This window comes from Phaenicophaeus curvirostris, chromosome 6 (genome assembly GCF_032191515.1).
Source record: "Phaenicophaeus curvirostris isolate KB17595 chromosome 6, BPBGC_Pcur_1.0, whole genome shotgun sequence".
In the NCBI taxonomy this organism is placed as follows: Eukaryota; Metazoa; Chordata; class Aves; order Cuculiformes; family Cuculidae; genus Phaenicophaeus; species Phaenicophaeus curvirostris.
In genome coordinates, this window is record NC_091397.1 from 52854607 (window position 1) to 52877410 (window position 22804).

Sequence of the window (22804 nt, forward strand, 5' to 3'; positions counted from 1 at the left end):
TTCAGCCACTTTTTATAATAGAATATGTGTATTCCAGGTATACTACTGAATGCATATGAAAGATGCATTAAGCTGTCAATTTTCCAATAAAATAATAGCATGCCTGAGAGTTGATATGAGTAGAAGTATGTATTTCAGTTACTCTCTGAGCATTTATTTAATTATACGATTTCATACAGTTTGTAGGTAGCTTGTATTTAAAAACTAAAAATGACCATAATGTACTATTGTGTTGCATGAAACCAGAAAGAAAAAAAAGAAAGTAAATGGTGTTTATGCATTTTTCCTTTTTTCCTTTCCTTGCTTTTTGTATCAGGAACTGCTGAAATGGGTTGTGGATTGAACAAACTAGAGAAGCATGATGAAAAGCGACCTGGTAATATCTATTCAACTTTGAAGAGGCCCCAGGTAGAGACCAAGATAGATGTTTGCTATGAATATAGATTCCTGGACTTCACAACACTAAGTGATAGTAAGTACACAATATTGTTCTTCAGATTTTTCTTCTTCTACTCAAGTTAATGTGTTATGTGCTCTATGATGGTTTTTGAAAAGTATGTGTAATAGTTAAGTTTTTGAAATGTCTTTAGTTTACTTAAATAAACGCCTTCTCTTTGATCATAACGCGGATGTGCACTGAGAGTTACTGTAAAGTTACTGAGAGTTTTCTGTAGATTTTTAACCTTAGAGCTACTGTAGGTTCTCAGGTTTGGTTTTTTTTTTTCTTTTAAGCCCTCCCTCTCCTCTTTTTTTTGTTGCTTACTCTAATATGGATTTTGCTTTCTTAATTTGCGTTTTGCCCAGGTTTCACGTGGTAAAACAATTTAGTTTATATACTCTTCTGCTCTCTTTTCTTACTCCCCTTCTGCTCCTTGTGCTCCCTCAGGAGCAGTTTGAGAAGTTAGTGTTTTCAGTTTTGCTAACTTACCTTAAATAACTGTTACGTGCTTACAAAGACTTACAGGTCCACCCACACGGGTGGAAACAGGATACTGGGAGACACTGAAGATCTAAATCATCAAAGGGGTGAAGGTCCAGTCTCACGCAATTTTTACCCTTCTTTCTTTTTCTGCTCTCTGAAATAGTCTTGCTTCATTTCACATGCCAATTGACAGATATTTCATTTCTTTCCTTCCTGATTGACATCAAGCATCTCTGCCAGTATTGCTCACACCATCGCCTGTGCCCTCTTTTACTTCAAAATTAGCCTGTTCTACAAGCAATGACTCCTCACACCATTTGGAAATCTGAAGCTTGAGCAGAAGGCTGGGACCTGCTTCTTGCTATATATAAACCAACACAGTACCAAAATCTGTTTTAGCCAGCTGGCAGGGTGCCAGGTAGAGCCTCTACGCTTTTGCCCTGCAGCGTGTTGCTGCTTCTCTTGTTTTGCAAGTCAGGTCAAAGGAAAAGCCAACGCAGTATGTCTCTCACTCACTGTGTGAGACAAAGAGCTGCTGGTAACGTTGCTTGGTGTGATACCTCTTGTGCAGTTCAGAATGTTCAGCCCACAATAATGTGAATTTGTTGTTTTTTAAAACTTGCTGCAAGTAAATTTGAATTTGGGAAAAGGTGGAGGCTTGGAGTAGGTGGCTGGACAGGAGTGTGCTTTTGTAGGCAGTGTGGGAGGTGAAAAATTTTCAGACTTTTGGTAGTGCTTATCTCCTGTCCTCGTGGATTCTGATGTTTTTTTGCTACGCTAATTGGGATGCACTGCAGTTATTGAGAGCATCAAACAAGTAGGAGAGGAATTTTTTCATGTTTATGTATCGCATTTTTTTCTCCATTTATGTATTTTTATTTCAAAGTGAACTGTTTGTTCTTTGATACTTTGACAACTTTTACTGAGATATACTGCACACTGTGTCATCAGTGTAAATGAATTGATATTGAGGATACACTTCTGGGATACTTATCGCTGTTCTGATTGTCTCATAAGCTTCAGCATGTGCATTCTCCTGATACCTCATGTAATTTCATCTTTTCACTGTATGGAGGAAGAATCACTGCATGTGATAGCAATGTGACTTGCCTTGTGTACAGAGGATGTCTGGCACAGGGAAAAAAATTAAACCCAGACTTTCCAAATCTGATTAAATGGATGGGTTTGTTGCGAAGCTTATTTGTACGCTTTTCTTACTCATCAAAGATTGCTTTATTGTGATTGTAGGAGGCATGGCTTTAAAGAGATTGTGAGTAAAATTACTTTTATCAAATTCTTTGGCTTGCCAAAGAGTATAAGCTATTCAGCTCCCATTGAATTCTGCTTTGGCATGCTGTATAGCCATCACTCTGGTCTCCAAAGATGACAGTGGATAGGCAGACAAGGTGGGGATGAGGCTGTTGTTCCTGTTCTTTTTCCTTAGTATCAACCATGTCTGTGTGCTCTTACGATTGGCAGAGCAACAGCTTGTGGTTATTCAGCTCTCCCTCTGTTCATGTCATTGGCTGTATGAAGGCTCACATTCCACTATGTAGTGTTACAGCGTTCCAGGTTTTTTCAGTGGTGGCAGCATCACTGGTTCATTTATATTTTCGCTCAGAACTAACCTCTGCCGGTGTTCATGATGAGTGTTTCAACTATGCCTGTGTGGATTCAGAGGCTTCTAAAATTGAAATGCTCACAGCTGTGTAAAAAGAGCTTTTGGATTGCGAGGTGTGTCTTCTGTGACTCTACTCTAGCCCTTTCAGTGTGTATACATGTCCTGACATCCCTCTTTTTCCACAGTTTTTCGGCTTCATCAGGTTTATAGAATAAGGCATGCTAAATTGTTAAGTGGCTGCAGAGTGTTTTATTGTATTCTTATTCTAGGCCTTATTTACAACACTAGGGAGCCTGACTCTGAAGAGGGGTACTCATTTTTCTCTGGGGCTTTTCTATGATGTTTGCCGCTCTGATAACTATCTGCCACAAGTGTTTAATCTTAATGGTGAGAAGGGTGTGATTGTCTCCCATGTTGCAAGTTGGAGCTAATACACAGATTACTGCCAGAATTTTTCCAAGTCCTTAGTGTTTCTTCACATGTCCCAAAGGAAACTCTCATTGACTTTAGACATAAACGTGGATGCTGGTCACATTTGCGGTTAGAAACTGTATGAATTCTCCAGTCTGATACCCATATAATCATAGAGTGGTTTGCTTTGGAAGGAACCTTAAAGATCATCTAGTTCCAGCCCCTCTGCCATGGGCAGGGACACCTCCCACTGGATCACATTGCTCAAAGCCTCATCCAGCCTGGCTTTGAACACCTCCAGGGATGGGGCATTCATGACTTATCTGGGAAACCTGTTCCAGTGCCTCACCACCCTTCCACTAAAACATTTCTTCCTAATATCTAATCTAAATCTCTCTTTTCAGCTTAAAACCATTACCCCTCATTCTATCCCTGCACTCCCTGATAAAGAGCTTTTCTCCATCTTTCCTGTAGGTTCATCCATAATCAGATATCACTTCTAGAACTTGGTGCATGTTTTAACTGCAGTTTCACAGGCAGCTAGGTGGATCTAAGTCTTCTGCAGTTATATGTAGGGCGATACTGCTTTACTCTCTTGCCTCCTATCAGCTCTGTGAATTGATTTAACTCATGGATCTGGCAGAAGGCTGTGCAGTCTTTTTGTTTGGTTGCTCTCTGCCAGATCACTGTCTTGTGGAAGGGTCTGAAGAATGCTGGAGCTGGCAGAAGTGATGGGAGTATGCAGTCAGGAAAAGAAAAAGGACCTTCTTTTAATCAAGGAAAAGAAAAAGGACCTTCTTTTAATCAGCTCACACTGTTATGAGCTCATTCCCTTAATATCACTGCTGAAAACAGGAATAAAATACTGTCACACCAGTCATTTCTTTGCTGTGTTAGCCAGAAACTTAACTTTTCTTGCTTGCTGTTTCTTGTTACCATTTACCTTCTAACAGAAACAGCTGAAGGAGTGTAAGGAAATATGCTCCTTTATTGTACGTTTTTATTAATTTCCAGACTTGAGCTTTGCTCTGCACTAGTGCAAATGTCTAGTGGAGAAAAATGTGTAATCAACTTGTATAAGTACTCTATAAAGCATAGATGCAAAAGATGAAACTAAAGTTGCAAATATAACCTTCATTCTGAGGTTTCTTAGTGTTTCGGAGTTGTTGTACTTGGAAGTAAAGTGTCTAGAGAAAGATTTCCTGGGCTTTGAAGGAAAGCAGACTATAAAGAACTTGCATTTTCCATCATATGCCACAACACTGATAATCTGTGTGTTTCTTCAGAATGAAAATGGCTAGATTTGCCACTGCCCTTTACTTCTTGAGCAAGTATGGTAATGGAAAATAACAGAGGTTTATTGTTGGCTGGAGGTTGGCACCAGAAGAACAAGGAGCACGTTGCTAAGGCATTTCAAAATCTTGGCGTTGGGTATGCTTGTTTTGAGTTGTCAGCTTTGTAATGTCTGCTTATGAGCCTTACCTTTCTGGTTTCTGCTAAGGTGGCTTCTTCCCAGAAATCACAGTCTTTCTTCAGTGTTGTCCCTTGACAGTATTATCCTGTGCTCTGTTCTTAGTCATCTGTACTGTCCAAAGCTTGTGGGCTGCGGCTCTCCCTCAGATGAAATCACACCAGATTTCACCCAGGTTAATTTGATAAAATCATCACATCCTTCTCAAGAAGACATTAATAGGTTTGTAAATTGGATGTCTTCATTGCAGGGTCAGCAAAATGCTAGAGGTGCAGAATAGAGCAAGACCTTTCCCCTGTCGGCAGCAGTGAGCTGTTAGGTTGGCCTGACTGCAACGTGTAGCTTCATTCATGATGTGCTTACCCAGCTCCTGAACTCTGTCCACCTTACTGTCAGGTCATTCCCTCACTGAGTCAGTCTCACTTGTCACTGTACAGTCCACTCCTGCATCATCTCCATCTCCAGCCAATTTCTTCTGTCAGGTTTCTACCCTCAGTTGTTTTTATTGCTGCTCCCCCTGAATCATTCCATCTGACAAGTCCTGATGCTCCCAGTGGTTGATGTGATGGATGCAGGTAATACCTTGGAAATGGGGCCCAGAACTGAACACAGTATTCGAGTTGCGGCCTCATCAGTGCTGAGTTCAGGGACAGAATCACTTCCCTGGTCCTGCTGGCCACGCTGTTTCTGATGCCAGCCAAGCTGTTATTGGGCTTGTGGGCACACTGCTGGCTCATGTTCAGTCAGCTGTCAGCCAACATCCCCAGGTTCTTCTCCACCAGGCAGCTTTCCAGCCACTCTTCCCCAAGCCTGTATCGCTGCATAAGGTTGTTATGTCCCAAGTGCAGGACTCTGCACTTAGCTTTGTTAAACCTCATCCTGTTGGCCTCAGCCCAGCGGTCCAGCCTGTTCAGATCCCTCTGTAGAGCCTTCCTACCCTCCAGCAGATCAACACTTCCTCCCAGCTTAGTGTCGTCCGCAAGCTTGCTAAGGGTACATTCAATCCCCTCGTCCAGGTCATTGATAAAGATATTGAACAGGACTGGACCCAGCACCGAGCCCTGGGGAACACCACTCGCGACTGGATTTATCTCCATTTACCACAACTCTTTGGGCCTCGCCATCAAGGCTGTTTTTCACCCAGCAGAGAGTGCGCCTGTCCAAGGCTGGTGGTAGCCAGTTTCTCAAGTAGGACACTGTGAAAAGCGGTGTTAAAGGCTCTACTGAAGCCCATGTATACTACATCCACAGCTTTTCCCTCATCCGTTAAGCGTGTCACCTTGTCATAGAAAGCAATCAGGTTAGTTCGGCAGGACCTGCCTTTCATAAACCCACGTTGACTAAGCCTCATCACCCGATTGTCTTGCGCGTGCTGTGTGATAGCACTCAAGATGACCTGTTCCATGACCTTCCCCGGTACCGAGGTCAGACTAACAGGCCTGTAGTTTCCCAGATCCTCCCTCTAGCCCTTCTTGTAAATGGGAGTAACATCATCCAGCCTCCAGTCAAGTGGAACTTCCGCAGTCAGCCGGGACCGCTGGTAGATGATAGATGGGGGTTTGGCAAGCACTTCTGCCGGCTTCCTCAATACCTTTGGGTGGATCCCATCCGGCCCCATAGACTTGTGAATGTCTAATTGGCCAAATATACACTTATGGCCTTTGCTGGAAAAAAAACCACAAAAAGATTATATATCCCCCACCTCAAGTGAAAAATGGTTGTTATTTTGCATCCCTCTCTGTATAAATAAAAGGAGCTGAATACTGGTTGTCTTGTACCTCTCTTATCTCCATGTTTTATTGGAATTAAGAAGTAAATAGTGAGTGAACATGAGAAGGTCGTGCTGACAAATGGAATAGCCTTAATTTAAAGCAACCAAGTTTTCAACCATGGCTTCATGGGGCAGGCTGGTTTGTTTTGTTTTGTTATTTTGTTTGAAATAGAAATATTTCAATAATCTACATTCCTTCCCTGCTCTTATCTGATGTATTTATTTTGGAATACTTCTTTTGAGATGGTGGGTCATGCAGAAACTGAGCTCTGATTCTTTTTCACCCTTTATTTCTTACATCTCTTTTCAGTTATGATGACCTGAGAGAAACCAAGAATCTGAGTTATTTATCGCTTCCCCCTACTCTCCCCCCTTGGAATAGTATAGTGGATTTTGGTATTTTGCTTTGGGTTTGTATTTTACTGACTTGCTCGGGTTTTTTTTTGGTCTTGCTTTACATTCCTACACTAATTCATTGGCCTGATGAGTTACAATGCATTTTGGCCTTGAGTAAAGTTGGCATGAAACATATGTTAGCCATGTGATGGGAATGGAATAGGGGTATAAATTTTTTTTTAAATGGCGAAAGCCTATATTCTGCACAAGCCGTTTGTGCTATAAAACCACTAAAATCCAGATGTTTTGACTGACGGAATGAAAAATAGCAATACTTCCCATGTTCCAAAGTTGTTCTTAAGTTATAATGTGAATACAAGGGGATATGTGTTTTATCTTTAATGTCAAGAGTTTGTCTCTTCGGTAAAAAAGAAGAAAATTATTTAAAAAGTAAGGGTATTGATGACATTTAAACATTTCCACTATTCTTGTTCTCAAGTATTTTAAGTGTTGTATGAGGACATGTATTTTACTAGGAAACTACTCCTAGTAAAACAAATGTACTACACACATAAAGACTTCATATTTGAGGCTTTTTTTTTTTAATATGTATACATATTTATATGTATGCATATATATACATAAAATTTGAAAGTGTATCTATCTTTGAAGTTCTAACAAGCTTCTGGACACTATACAGTAACGTTTTGGAACCAGTTATAGTGCTTAAAAAACCCATTTGTTACATTCATATTACAGTTGCTGGAGTTTTGATTGATTTTTATTGCCTTTTTCCCTAATAAAGACACAAATAATGAACCTTTACAAGGGACGTAATTACTGTGTTACAATCAATAGTTAAAGAAACATTTCACTATGGACATAGTCTTAATTTGGGAATAAACTGAAATTTATTGTGTAATTGTACACTGAAATTTCAGTGTAAACTGAAATTAGTAAAAACTCCGCAGTATTTCTCCCAAAGTCGGAGAAGAAAAAGTTTGATTGGAACTTGAAAGTGTCATACAGTGGGAAGTGTGGGAGTTCAGGATGGAGAAGGCATTTTTCCTGTAGAATAAGTGGGAATTGTTTATCAGGAAATTCTGTTTGCTGCAAAATGTAACATTTGGTTTTGACTTCAGTATTTACCATCTCTTGCTATCACTAATTTTTGTATTGCATTAAGCAGTTATTTGTGCCTGGCTTCTGCTTTCTGTTTCCCTTCACCATTCACTTAAAAAAAAACCAAAACCATCAAAACCAAACAAAACCCATCCACTTCTCTGAGCAAGTGGCTGTATGTCTGAAAGCAAACCTTGCAGCCCTGCTTTTGCAGGTGTTGTTATTTGATTTAAGACTAGTAAAAGCAATTGTTTCCCCATTGGTGAAGTTATTTAATTTCCTGTTTTCATTTCTGTAAGCAAAAGAACATAAATGAAATTAGCGTTCACGTTTTGTATTTCCGGTTGACCAGGTCTGTTACCACCATGTGGTCCTCAGGAGTGATGAAATAAAATTAGCAAGGCAAAATATTTTTAGGTTAATATTTTGTTGTGATAGCTTGAGCTAGACTCTGTATAGATTGTGTGCAGAAGAGGTCAACTATTACTTCTCTGTAGCCCACATTCTGCTTATGCTTCCCCTTTGATAAAGCTTTTTCCTTGTTCATATCTTCAACTTGGTTTGATTATATGCACTTGAACATATGAACACGATAAATAGAATATATAAAAATAAAATGAATGGGCGTAAAGTTGTTTGGATCTGGGCTTCAGTCCTCTCCATTAATAAGGCCATGAAGAAATGAAATTGTTTGGCTTCCCTTGGTATTTTGTTTCAGGTGAATTACAGTCTGTAGTAATACGTAACCCTTCAGGACTTGCCACTGTAAGTCACAGGAAAATTAAATGCTCATGCTGTAACAGTTTATAAAACTTATTTGTGTGTCTTGGGAAACTTGCAATTTGACATAAAAGGAGCATTCCATATGTTAGTAGTTTAATAAATGTAATAAATTACATCACAAATGCAATTGCTTTAAAGAATTGTTAGGGATAATTTGAACTTTTTACCATGGTTGGCTTTTTAATAAGGATGCATAACTCGAGTAAAATCTGTTAGACATATTCTAGTTTCTAAATACAGACTTTGCTTTCCATAATTATTGTATGTAGATCGTTGTTATGATAAACCGCATGCACACGTTCTCTCTTCTATATGAATAATCATATCTGTATATCAATAATATGTGTGTAATACATACGCAAACAGATGTATTGCATATGCATCCATATTATTAAGAGGCATAATTCATGAGGACATGAATATTCACTCTTTTACATTTTGCTTTGTGGCCACACTGTGCAAGAGAAAGTACAAGGAGCTTAGATAACGTCATATCATGCCTGTGACAGAACTGGGAATCGCTCCTGGGCAGTCTAGTGCTTTAATGGCTGGATCATGGCCTTCCAAACACCCTTCTCACTGAATCTAAAGCAAGAAGCTGGTCAATATTTTGTGAGTTAAATTTTTCTAGTACAGTCTCTAGATCAAATAGAACCATGGCACTTGTTTTGTGTTAGAATAATACGTTATAGGCTAGATGGAAGCTTACATACAACATGGTGTCTGTATTGGAAGTTTTAAATATGTTCAAGATCATGTGTATGATGTGTTTTGAAATTGTATTTTCAGCTTGTGATTGGACACAGAGTTTTCTTTTAGATGCTTTTATGGATTGTCACCCCAAATATATCTAGCAATGAAATAACCTCTTCTGCGTGGATTCTGCATATGTACTTGGGCAGTGGGTGTGTGAAAATGAAAAATGGACTGGAGAAGAAGGAACACCTGCAGGATATTTTCTATTTATGCATGTTCTACAGTGTGAAAAAATATGAATGTGGCAATAGTTATCTTTGTGCTAACTTTCCTAGCGTGTACCAATCCTTAGGCTGAAGAGCGGGTAGCTGTAGGACTCCATTCTTACCATGCACTTGTTCTTTGTATCTACTGTCTTAGCTGAAGCTTCTTACTGTAATGAATTCTTAGAAGAGATACATGCCATACATCACACATACGTGAATGTTGTAATTCAGTCACATCATGGAAAAATACAGGTCCGTCTAAAAAGAACTCTGAACTTCTGAGAAACTTTTCTATCAGCAACTCGAGAATTACACTGAATGGCCCTGTCTTTTCTTTTGCCTATGGCTTTGCACATTTTTCCAGTCTTTGTGTGGTTTTTGTCCTCCTAATGCTGTTCCAAGAGCTGAGGAGCTGCAGTTGGCAGTCTGCAAGGCTGGTAGACAGGCATTTCTGATGGAATGGTGAAATACTTCAAGCCACAAGGGCCCAATCCTTTTTTCTCAGAAACAAAACTTCTCTGTTTAACTGGAACAGGAGATCCCACAGTGGCTTGTAACTTTGAATAATAAATGTCTCATGGTTTAATTATGGAAGAGAACTGATTAGGAGTCAGTCATCTCTGCAGTAATCTGCTTAATCTTTTTAGGACTTGTTACCACAAATTCCTTGACACGGGCCAGATAAAAGATGATAGACAAAATCTGTGCAATATTTTAATTTTAATGGAGTTCCTAGTCATTTGCTTTGTAAATAAGTGGTGGTGTTTGGCTAAAATCTCATGCAAATGAAAGGTTTAGAATTGATTAATCCTTGGTGGAAGATACCCCCTTCGAGAGAAAACAGAAATGGGTGGTGTCAGCTGCTCTTGACTGTGAGAAATCATTTTTCTTAATCATACTGTAAAGAAAACACCTTGATTGTGTGGTGTTTTTTTCTGTTTGCATTTATTTTTCTGATCTTCTGTATGAGGAATGAGGAGTCTCTATGAAAGCAATGTGGATACATAGCTATTTCGCATCACCTGTAACAGTGTCTTAGTGGGTCAGACCCAAGGGTCCATGTGGCTCAGCACTGGCTTTTATTGGGCTGTGCGTGTCTTAAGCCAGTTGTGTGGTGCGAGAGGCGTTGGAGCAATAGCTTCTGGGGAGTTTACACTGCATTAAATGCATTTTGAAGGTTTTACTTTGGACAAGATTTAATGTCCTCCTGTACACTGAACATCCCACTACATGTGGCTCAAAGAAACCTGAAGGAAAAGAGTCTGTCAGATGTTTGCTTTCTGGCTTGCAAGCCCTTCTGGGAGCCACTTGAGGAGGTGTGATTCTTTCCCAATGCCTATCTCAGGCAGATGACTGTAGCTCATCATTGCGTCCGTCTGTGACGCTTGTAAAGAGATTTCACATATAGAAACAAACCTAATTTCTGTTCCAGGTTTGTTTTCTGTTCCTCCTTTTTCATATATGCAATCAACTATCTGATGACTTCTCTTTACTGTTTTTCTACTGGCCAAACAAAGATGGAGTTCAGGATGGAGTGATGAGCATCCTCCTCTAGCTGTGGCAGTGACTGTGCGAGCACATCCAGGTGAGCTGACTCACTCCTGCTTCCTCTCAGCTTTTGTCTGAGGAGGAAGACATGGACCGTGCTTTACTTTCTTGAGTTTTCACTCTTCTGTGTGCTCTGTCCTAGGTCACTGGAGGGTACTATAGGTGTGGGACACAAGGTTGGATTGGTAGAGGTAGTAGTCACCTGTCTGCACTAAGGTTACTGCGGTGGTTCAGAACTTGCTGATGTTACAAAGGATTGACATGACTTTGTCATCACTGGATGAAATTTTGATAGTCCAAACCTGCTCTCACAGGTGTGGCTATTGCCTCATGGAGTGCCACGAGTGCAGTATCTGTTGGTCAGTGGCTGACCAACTTGGGGTGGGCAAAGTCATGATGAAGGTCTACAATGGCATCCCTCATACTGTTCCAAGCACTGCCCTTGCAGAGAGGCACAGCAGAGCTGAGTGTCTAGAAGTGAGGAGGTTCGCTCTTCTCCTGGTGGCATTTGATTATTTATCCCTTTTAAGTGGGTGTAACTACTTTGTCTCTTCCCCGACTCTCAATGCCCATTTTGATTTTCTTCCTGTTGGCAGATATCTTTGGCTGCTGGCTTCATGGCTCTCAGGAAACGTAACAGCCTTAGGACTGAGTTGTTCGCTAAAGAAAAGTGTAGCTGAAAGGTAGCAGCAGCACACCATGCAGGAAAAGGGAGGGGTGATGATCAATCTTCTGTTCTGCTGTTCTGAGAAGTGACAAAGGAGGGAGAAGTGACAAAGAGAAGAGTGATAAAGTCTGTTCTTCTGCTCCCCTAACTTGGAGATGGGAGTCTTTTGAGGACAAGGGAGAGGGTTAGTACACACTGATTAAGTCCTGCAGTATGTAGAGAGCTCTCCCCTATTCTTTACAAGAGAACAAACATCTCTGCCTGGGAAGCATCTGTTCCTTCCCTGCTTTCCTTTTAGCTTACAGAGGAAATGGCCTGCCAGTCCTGTTCCTAGGATTTTGGCTGAAGCACCTAGTTCAGAGCAGGACCGTGCCCTGTCAGCTGCCTGATAGGCTGTCAACACTCTGCTGACATGTCAGCTCGTATGAAGCTCCAAAGGGTCTTCATAGCCAGAATCCTTCAAGCCTAGAAACAGCCTCCGCACTCTTTCCCACAAAAAAATGCAGCAATCAAGATGTCTGTCAGCCTCGTGATGAGCTCTAACATCCCTAGCCCAGGCTCCCTGCCATAGCTTTCCTGCTGCTGCACCCCAGAAAACACCGGGTGCGTTAGTCTTCTCAGCTGAAAAAGTGGAGTGGAAGGCACAGCTGCAGCTGAACTGCAGTACATCAGCAGAAGAATTCAAGTAACACCTTTACCAGCTTTATTCTCAGAGATGATCAGCGTGACCCAAAAGTTACAAGGATGTAAAAAGCGAAGTAGAGAAAGTGGGATCTACAACTTCTGGGGCAGGGGGTGGTGTGCTGGCGGAGCCTGCACCAGAAGCATTCCATAGTGGACTCACATCTCCAGAGGATTAAGTGGAGTGAAAACTAAACAGCAGAGCTTGGACATCTGGCACTGAACCTACAGTCACGGGGAGAATATGTGAGGTATGCACCCTATCTAGAGGCTGCATGCTGAAACGTACCCAACATCCTTCCAGTGAACAACACCCACCCCTTGCACCCCCCAGTACAACGTGACTCATCCGTGCTGTGGACTCTCTCTGCAGAGGATCACACATGCAGCTGAGAGAAGCTCCAGGAGCAGGACTACGTTGCTGCTGCTGCTCCTCTAAGATGATATGGACCACGTGATTTCACGAGGGGAAAGCACATTGCCCTGATGGCCTTGGCCACCTATTACTGTGTCTTCCAGGGTGGTAGAAACACTCTGGCTTGGACCATGCTGTTGTAGGTTGTAGGTATGGAGACCCCAAATACCGTGCTTAGTGCCATTGTTGTGGTGTTGCCCTGTGTTTGAACAGAGAAGTAGCTTCACAGCAGCATCTCTGAGTCTGGAAGCCTGAGAGGGCTGTGTTAGTGTGACACTTCATATCATAGAATCACCAGGTTGGAAGAGACCCACCGGATCATCGAGTCCAACCATTCCTATCAAACACTAACCCATGCCCCTTAGCGCCTCATCCACCCGTCCCTTAAACACCTCCAGGGAAGGTGAATCAACCACCTCCCTGGGCAGCCTCTGCCAGTGCCCAATGACTCTTTCTGTGAAAATTTTTTTCATAATGTTCAGCCTAAACCTCCCCTGTCACTTGGGAGAAGAGGCCAGCTCCCTCCTCTCCACAACCTCCTTTCAGGTAGTTGTAGAGAGCAATGAGGTCTCCCCTCAGCCTCCTCTTCTCCAGGCTAAACAACCCCAGCTCTCTCAGCCGTTCCTCATAAGGCCTGTTCTGCTCACTTTGTTCCAGGATAAATGTGGGCATTCATGCACAGTGGCAAGAGGAGACAGGGTTTTCAAAAAGGGGGGAGCATCAAGAGAAAGTTGAGCAGATAAAATAAGGAAGGAATATCAAGGGACAGGAGGAGCTGAACTCACAGACTGGAAAACCTTGAGGGTGATTGGTGACAGTAAAAATGAAGGGAACAGATATTACTTGACTTCGTAAGTAGGAAGAGAAGACCTGGCATTGCGTGAGTTTTCAGTGTTTTGGGAGCCTTCTATTGCCAGAGGTGTGCCTTTTTCCTGTGTTGATATCAATGAAGCATGGCAGGGGCTGCGGCTGTCGTTCTGACAAGATTTGCTATCGAATTCTGTCTGAATAAAACCCATGGTATTGTTCATGGGCGGGCATGTGGTCTTGTATTGAAGAAGACAACTTATATTTCTGGGTTCAGATCCCTCTTGGGTCTTTCATGACAACCTGTTTTGTTTTTTGAATCTGAACGTGACATGACAAACTCCCCCGAGTGTTTTAGACATATCCTTATTGAACAGGGAAAGGTTGCTTTAAACCTTAAAATGCTATCATTTCTAGAAGAGATCAACATTCAATTTAAATTTTGTCTGAAGAATAACCTGAAAATATTTAGGTAGTTTAAGTCCATCATGTCTATTGTGCATGGAAACTGCAGGATTTCACGTTTTCTTTGCTCAGTTCTGTAAATAGGCAGAATTGTTGCTTTAGCAACAAGCATAATTGTGACTGCAATTTAAATTAAGATTATGAATATTGTACTCAGCAAAATATAATGTAGTTTGCAAACCTTAATTATTGTGTCTCAAGCATTAACTGTTCAAGTTAGTCATTTTATGGTATTTGCATGGGGTTTGTGTGTGGATGCTTGACCTGCGTTTTCTTTACCTTTGCTTCCTGTAGGGGAAGGCATTGATCCTGTGTCCACGATAGTGTGTTTTCTATGTGAGACCTTTGTTTCTGTTCTGTTTTTCAGTGCCTATATGTCTTTTCACAAGGGATAGGTAGCCTAATGAGTGTTCTTCCTTGTGCCAGATGTGAATATACTGCTAAGGAAGATCTCAAACTGGTGCTGGTACGATGCACCTTTTTGCATTAGGTCTCAGTTTAATGCTGCATTCCAGGTGCTTCTGACACCTGCTTGCTGGTTCATGGCCAGTTTGCAGCAATTTCAGGGCTCTTCAGTGTAATTTCTTGGTGAAATACTGTTTGAACGTTACTGTCTTACAGCCATAACATATTACAAAGCTATTAACGACTAATCCAGGCCTCTAGATTGTGGTCTTCTCTTTAAGTGATGAAGCAGTCTGGGAAGATGTTCATGGCTTATGTGGAGGACAAGAACTTAATAGCATTTTCTGAGCACTGTGTTGGTCTTGCTCTCAGTTCCCATGCCAGCTCATTTGGCACTTGTTCAGGTATCTTGGCAAAACCCTGGCATGTGTTTGGGATTTTTGCCCTGTATCAAACACTAAACACAAGTCTCAGTGGCTTCATCTTATTGCAGTCATACAAATATGTGATACCCTGGACGTAAGAGGAGTCCAGGTGACATAATTACTGCATGAAATCGCAGCTTGCTTTCTGTGATGTAACTTGCACACACAGCAAACTCTTGGTTTGTGTGCAGTCAAGCTTCTGCAAATTATTCGATACTTATGACACATTGTGCTAGCTGATAAACTTAGGATCATCAGCAGTGTCATTTTCCAGATATGAGGTGGCATGTGAGAAATTTCAGCTGAGTCCGGTACTTAGTCAGCTGCTAACTGGTGTGGCTCATACTGGTAAATGGTAACCCATGCATTGTGATAAGGTCTTGTACAGGAACTGCAAGTTAAAGGCTTTCCAGCCAGTTGTTTTATGTAAACCCTGCTTATTTCATATAAACTGAGCTCTTTTTCGATGAAATTGTAAAGAATTCAGCTTCCTTTCCTTTCCCTCTCCCTCCAAATCATCATCCTCTCAACTTGAGACTTGCACTGATTAGCTACAGATTCTTCTTGAAAGAAACAGTCCTTTCAAGGGGAAGAGAATCTCATTAAGCCTTTGCTGTGAGCTGCAGCTCTTGATCAACACACGAAAGACAAGCTTGACAGTCATCAGGTGAGTAAAGAACTGCAAAAATATTACCTGCCTCTGTTAAACAGTCATCAGTTGAAAGAGTTCATCTCAGTCTGAGAATACAGAGGCTTTCGTGAAGTATGTGGCACAAAAAAAAATTACAGACAGCAAGGATGTAAGAAGTCCTAAAGATGCCATGTGTTTCCAGATGAATTGATAAAAGCGCTTAAATCTGAAAGAGAATTAGGTATGAGGTTTGCAAATAAATAGATGGAATTCTGAGAAAGTTAGGTAAACTGAGACATGGTTACTGGTGAAATACAAATAAACAGCAGTCTACTGCTGTAGTTCCTCAGTTGCTAAGCCCTCTATCGGTGGTCTTTTATTTCAACAATTGTTTCTTGAATTTCCTAGTAACAATGGATATAAGAATTGACAAGTAGTGCTAAATTGCATGGGTTAACTCGCTAGTAATTATTGTACCGATTATTAGTAAGCAAAAAACATAGCATCTGCTTTTATCTCAAATAACAAAACAAAAGAACGGAAAGAGAGTGACAGAATAAATGGTCCTTTGTTAAGTTATTGTCTCATAAAGTTTGGAACTGTGTCAGAATTGCTTTTTTGTTTTGTTTTTGTTTTGTTGTTTATTTACTAAGGAATGTTCAGCTCAGATGCAGCATCTGTCATTCTCTGCAGTGCTGCTTCTTCCCGATTTTTCCAGCTGGGTTGAATGCCTTGATGAAGCCTTTCAAATGATCAAATAGATAAAATTGTACATATTCTGTGGGATTATTTTCATTGTTCTTCACCACATGTTCACTGAATAAAATACTTCATAATTTTAAGACTTTGTTGTCAAGCTGCACTCTTGCACTACTTGTCAGCTTTGTTATTTGTTTAGTTTCTTTACTACAGTGAATTTGGGGGCAAAATTGGTCTCCTCATCAACAGATACTTTCAGGGAGTTCTTCCAGAACCATTGGTGGAAACTCAAACTGTTTTATCTGTGATATTTCATTATTAGCCAGTAGCAGATGTGACACTTCATGACCTAAAAGGACGTAGAAATGTTCCTCTGTTTTGCAGAATACACTTGGGACTGGAGAGAAGCTCAAGTGTCTTGAACGTGGGCTGTCATATGATTAGAAATTAGAGCCACGTGAGGCTACTTGTGACCTCTCTTTGGGCTGCATTATTAGGAACAGCGAGAAAACGGTACGAGACGTGGCATAGAGGCTTTGCACACTTTCACGGGTTTGTTCCTGAGGTATTGTCTGTGCTAACAGTGGCTGGCAAGAATAAATGAACGGTTCTGTTCTTGTACACTGCCTGTGAATATGCATCATCACACACCACTGTACCACCTATAAAGTTTATTTTGTATTCTTTTTAAAGGGAACTAAGAAATTGACCTGTTTATTTGTTTCTGTATTTTATTATTTAATCAGTAAGAATGTACATTTATGAAACTAATTTTTTTTGTATGTCACTAACCGGAAAGGGATCCTATCCAGGGGGTAAGAAAAGGCTTAGATCTTAAGATTGTTTACATAAGGCTTTTTAATTGCTACCTTTATACCATGAAAAAATTCTGTCCCTGTTGGACAGGACATCTGTTACTTCTTTATTGCATATACTTACTGGTTTGGGATTAGAGTATAATAACGTCATTAACTCATTCTTCGGCAGCTTTGAAGGTTGGGTGTCTTTGCTTCTTGCCTTTTCATCTCCATTAAATGTTTTAGATTCAGCACTTTTCCTGACCAGACTACACTGAGAAATAAAGGTAAAATGATGGCTTTTCATAAACATTTGGAGAAATACTCTGCTTCTCTTTACAAACAGAATTGCAACAACAACCATGTTATTGCAAAATAAGAAGCAAAAAAAAATATTATTGACTTTGGTCATTCTGTTCTAATAATGCTTCAATTTGTGGCCATTTTCCCATGGCCCACATTAAACAATAGATTTGCATGCTATCAGTATTGCTATGTGGGAATTCTTCACTTGAACACAGAAACTGGCTGCATTTTGCTGAAACAAGAGAGCAGGAGTTCGGATTCTGGAGAGTGACAGGAAAATTTGCTCTAAGCAAAAAAAAAAAAAAAGCAGTGTCTTTTGCCAAGAAAAACTTTTTTCTTTGCTAAATCCATCACCCATGCTCTAGCAGACTTGCTTAAAAAACCAAAACAGTACTTTTGGGAAGTGCTTTGTTAACTTTTAACAGCCTTTTCCACTACTCTTTGGCTTTCTATCAAGCGTTCTTGCCAAGTTGAAGTGATGTGGTATGTTTGGCAGTGACATACGCCTTTTAGGTGCCAGTGGTGAACTATTGCTTGCTAGTAATTTTCAATATTCTGTGAAAGCCTTATCACTGATAAATACACTGTTAGAGGTGTTATAAAAGGCAATATTCCGTAGTATCTTTTGCAGGATTTAATTTTCAGGTCCTTATTTTTGAAGGATTTTTCTTTTTTAGGAGTTTTGGAAGTGGTGGAGCAGTGAGCTTTTCTGGTTTGTTTCTGGACTGGTTTCCTAGGGAAACAAGAGTTAAAAAAGGCTCGCAGTCTGTCTGTCTCGTTCCTCCAAATAATTATAACAGGACAATTTCGAACCAATTTGCTAGACATTTTTAAAGGCAATTAGGCTGCTCCAATTTTTTTGAATGCTGGCAGCTGGGTAGAAGGCAGAGACCTGTGTTGATCAGGGAGAGGTGAGGAGAACCAAGCCACGTTGCATGCTCCTCAGTGACAGCTTGCTGGCTGGCAAGCCGGTGCATTGCTCCAGCATAGCCACAGAATCGCTGTTTCTCATCACTTTGAGGAATCCAGGGGGTGTGAAGAAAAGAGAAGAAGAGAAATCTGAGGCTGTGGCAGCAGTGAGGTCGGAGAACAAAAGCCACATCAGTGAGACTCACCCTGCATTTGCTATGCTAATGGAAAAAAACTTGAGTAGGAATTTGTATAATAGCACTGGTGATACGGGAAGTGAAAAGTTAGCAAAAAGTGTTCTGTCTGATACTGATTTTGATCAGATCTTTAATCACCTTTGTGTACCAACAGAGCTGGAAAATCCAATAACGTATTGAGTGTAAAGTAGGTCCTCTTTGGCATAGCTGTAACTCTCCCTTACCTCATTTCTAAAGGATGGAAATGCCTAATTCATTGTGAAGTAACAGATCCATTTGGTGACTCTAGCTTTATGTCTTCTAGAATTAGTTTTAGTCTGTGTTGTCATTCTAAAAATCGTAGATGGGGTAATGCATGGCTCTTCCATGTGCCAAATTAATCAGGAACCGTTCGGGAAATTGCTTAATTGGGATTATTGCCACCTTGTATTTTCATATATGGAATCATAGAATCACTAGGTTGGAAAAGACCTATTGGATCATCGATTCCAACCATTCCTATCAAATATTCCCACACAAATCTTGGCATGTTAAATATGCCATTGGAGAGGGGGTTTGCTGTGACCATTTTAAACACTGAGGTTCATCTTCAGACCTGTTCTGCTGCAAATACCAGAAAAGCTTCAGTTTCAGCTGGATTGCTGCCTTCAGAGTACCCGAGATCTCCAAGTACAGCTTTACTGTGGCATCGAGAGTGGGTCTTATGGGGGTGATACCAGGTCTGCTACAACAGTGAAATTTAACTCTTGCTTGTGTACAAATGCAGGCTCTTCACGTGAAACCTAACAAAGGTTTTCTGACATTTCACAGTGATGAGAATATATTCCTGTTGTCAATACAGCTGAACAAAAAGCGTAAGTGTGGGGCAGGAATACGGAGAGAAATGGTAAATACTTCCTGCAAAATGTTTTGCATTGGGTTTTCATTGCAAGCAGGTTCTCCAAGCAGGCTTAATGATTGGAAACAAAGACAAATCTAATTGACTTTTTATTCCTTTTTGAAATTCAGAGTTTTCCTGGAAAGTTCAATGCAGTTAGATGGATCAATTTTGTTTCTGTTGATAATCTTACAGCTGTTGTATGTTGTAGGTCTTGTAAAGGTGCCCATGGAAGTGTTTGTCTTACGATTGCTACAGGGTTTAAAAAAATATCCGAGTGCATTATATCTCCCTTTCCTCTGACTTTAATTTACCTGCCCCTGAATATATCCTGTTTATATTGAATTTCATTGTGTAGCATTCTTTTACCCAAGTTGCTTTTTCAAACACCCAAACCTGGGGCCAACATCTAATTGCAAAAATACCTTCAAGTAACACTGATTGCTTACTCATTTAATTCATGTTACATTTTTGGCCACTTTAACATTTATTTAGTTTTGCCAGTAAAGCTGAAAACAATTTAACAGACATTTGTGAAAAATTATGGGTTTTCCCAAATAGGGATATTTGATTTAAAGGAACACCAAAAATACACTGAAAAGTTACACTTTATGTTATCTTCCAAATGAAAAACACACATAATTTGGAAATATCTTCTTTTTATCTAGAGAATAAGATATTTCAAGCCAGGAAAAAGATAAAAAGATGAAAGTCACTATGGTCCTTATTCCAGTTTAAAATATTAAGTGTTTGGTATGTACTAATGCCTTTTGTAGAAGAGGGATGTTATTGGTTGATGTAGTTAAGAAATGAGAATATCTGAAATAGGGTAATAAGTGGACTTTAGTGACAGGATTGGGAAAAAACCTTCCATTTCTAGCTTTAAAAAAAAATCAAACAAACTTGGCACACATCATCCTAAATAAGATTTTACAAAAAAGACTGAAAACACGTATTACACAAAAGGGGGAAATGCATGTAAAACATTGGAGATTTAAAGTGAAAAGAAACAGAAACCTGCAGGTAAGATTTGAATAAAGCACTCAAGCATTTATGAAGCTGTGTGTCCTTTTTCTGTATATGTATACTGCAAAGTGCCACGTATATAGAGGCATGACCTGCCAAGAGGATTTTGGTTTCCCTGGAGACTATCGGTTCACAGTTGCACAGGTTAGCTTGGGGAATAAGAGCTATCTTAATAAATCCAAACCTTTCTTCCCAAGGTTATTGGATATGTCAGTGAATTTAGATCTTTGTGTTGAAGGCTGAATTTATAAAATGCAAACTTTTAATTGTTCTCTATAATTTCCAGCCATTTGTCCTGACGTGTACTTATGATATGCAGCAATTATCTTGTGAACTGGGGGTAAAAATTCTCTATATTTTAATACTTTGATGGCAGTTTTATCTTCTTGTTTGTCTGTGTTCTGCCAAGTCTTTGATTTTAATCACACTTTTCAGTGTATCGTGAAAAACATACATCAGATCATAGTGCGTGAATTCAGCCACAGTTACTGCTGTTTACTTCTTTCTCCTCCCATTTCCTTAAATGGGAGGAAATCCTCCTGACATTTTTCAGTTTGGAAACTAGACTTCAGTCAGATTTATACTTGTTAACTATCTCGTGAATATGGAAAAAATCCTAATGTAATGCATGCAACCTCCTTTATTCATCTGTGCTTGATTAAGAAGAAAAGCAGTAATCTCAGGATTGTTCTCAGTTGGTTTGAATGGAAATATGTAGATTGATATACAAACCTTTCTGGTTTTTAGCTCCTTGAAGAGTCAGCACATGCAGTGTTTTATTGACAATAGGATATACTGATTTGGAAAGCTTAGAATTGCTACAAATCCCATTTCAGAGGAGATTTTTTTTTTCAGATAGCAAAATATACCATAAAATGAATAAGTTCTGCATAATTTGGAACTAAGTAAAGTAAGCATTTTTTTGTACTCTTCTGAGGATATTATCTGTGCTTTTTAAATTTCTTTTACTGTGGTCCAAGTTTGCTTCTTGTAAAATTTGCAAAGAATCCAGTGTTACTTCTTACATTCTGCAGTTCTAAAATCTGAAGTGAAAATTTGCCAGAAGTATGGAAAGAACATCATGGTGAAGCAGAAAACAGAGAGGAGTAGAGAAAAGAGAAAAGGAGGAGGTTATGCCAGGAAGAAGAAGACTTGTATGTGTTAAGAAGTATGAGAGGGAGAGAAAGAGAAGATCTGGTAGGCTGCATGGTTAGCTGCTACACTTGGTAGTGTTCATTAGCATTGCTGCTGAGGAAAGTGGTGAGCATGTTAGCTAGAGAGGGATCAGAGCAAAAAAAGATGCATCGGCACCAAGTTTTTTGATGGCACAAACTTCTAAGAGATCGGAAGACTGCAGTTTTACCTTTTTTTTGACTCCTTAGGTAGCTCTTCCTTCCCTGCCTTTCAAAGTATATCATTACTGGCTTCTTGCTACAAGAGGACATAATTTGCTGCACCTCTATTGGAAGTGATGGGAAGTCCGATTTCCCTACTTCTTAAGCTGTTAAAATTAAAGGCATTTGGTGTTTAACTTTGGCAGCCAAAGGAGTTTAGCTTTGGTGTCTAAAGGCTTTAGGGCAGGGAACAAGTACTTTTTTGGGGGGCTTGGAAATAGATGTGAATTAAGATGCTGGCCCTTCCTGTAATTCAGAATTAACCCGTTCTCTGTAACTCAGTATAATACTTGCCTTTTAGAGCTTGTAGAGATAACAAGTCTGTATGAATAAAATATTGTGACTTTGAACACTTTCTCCTTTTAGTTAAACATAATTGGAGTTTTCTTGGGTTTGTGAAATGTAAATTATCTGTCTCTGTTGTCTGTATGTTTGGTCTACATCAGTTTAGGAAATACAACCAGGTAGGAGGGAGGGACAAAAAATATCATTTCAAAGAGAAGCTCAAGTACAGAAGGGATAGGATTTGGTTCTTTTTACTGTGCACAGTTTAAATGAGAAGTCCTTCCTCTTTTTCATCTTCTTTCATTTTGCTTATTGCATAGTCATTAATAGTTCTTGGATCTAGTTAGAGGCCTTAATTTTATCCATTTTGCGTAATACTGTCCGCAAACCAATATATGTAAGCTGTGAGTCACTTAAGAAGTGCTTGTCTATTTATTTTTTCATTTAGTGGAGGTGATAGCCTGGGTATTTCCTTTCTTCTGAAACACCAAAAATGAAACCATCCCATGTATAATCACTTCATGTTTGGGGCAAACATACCCAGTTCTTAAGATACTTATGTTATGCTTGCAAGGTACAGAAATAAAACTTTGACTGGACAACAAACAAGATAACTCAAATACGCAATTAGATCGGAGGATATAATTGATTAGGTGAAGTTGTCAAATCTCATTGCTTCTCGTTGCATCTGTGAGTTATTTTAGTACTTTCTTGATTTGACTAATGTACCAATCTACTGTTTCCTAAAGGAAAGAAAAGAATGTTGTTGTATGTCTACACATATACATATATGCACAAATGTATGTATGCATACATATATATGCATATATTTAGATACAGAGATAAGGATCAAAAGGAATATATGCAGTTT

General features: G+C 39.9%; 1 protein-coding gene across 1 annotated transcript in view; it reads left to right on the forward strand.

Annotated features, from left to right (window-relative positions):
- The first annotated feature begins 318 nt into the window (after nt 1-318).
- The window catches only part of RFTN1 (raftlin, lipid raft linker 1), an 88602-nt gene continuing 66116 nt past the window's right edge, over nt 319-22804 (forward strand). The window contains exon 1 of the mRNA XM_069860197.1: nt 319-472. Coding sequence (XP_069716298.1) covers nt 328-472 — 145 coding nt within the window. The 5' untranslated portion in view covers nt 319-327. The remainder of the gene's footprint in view (nt 473-22804) is intronic.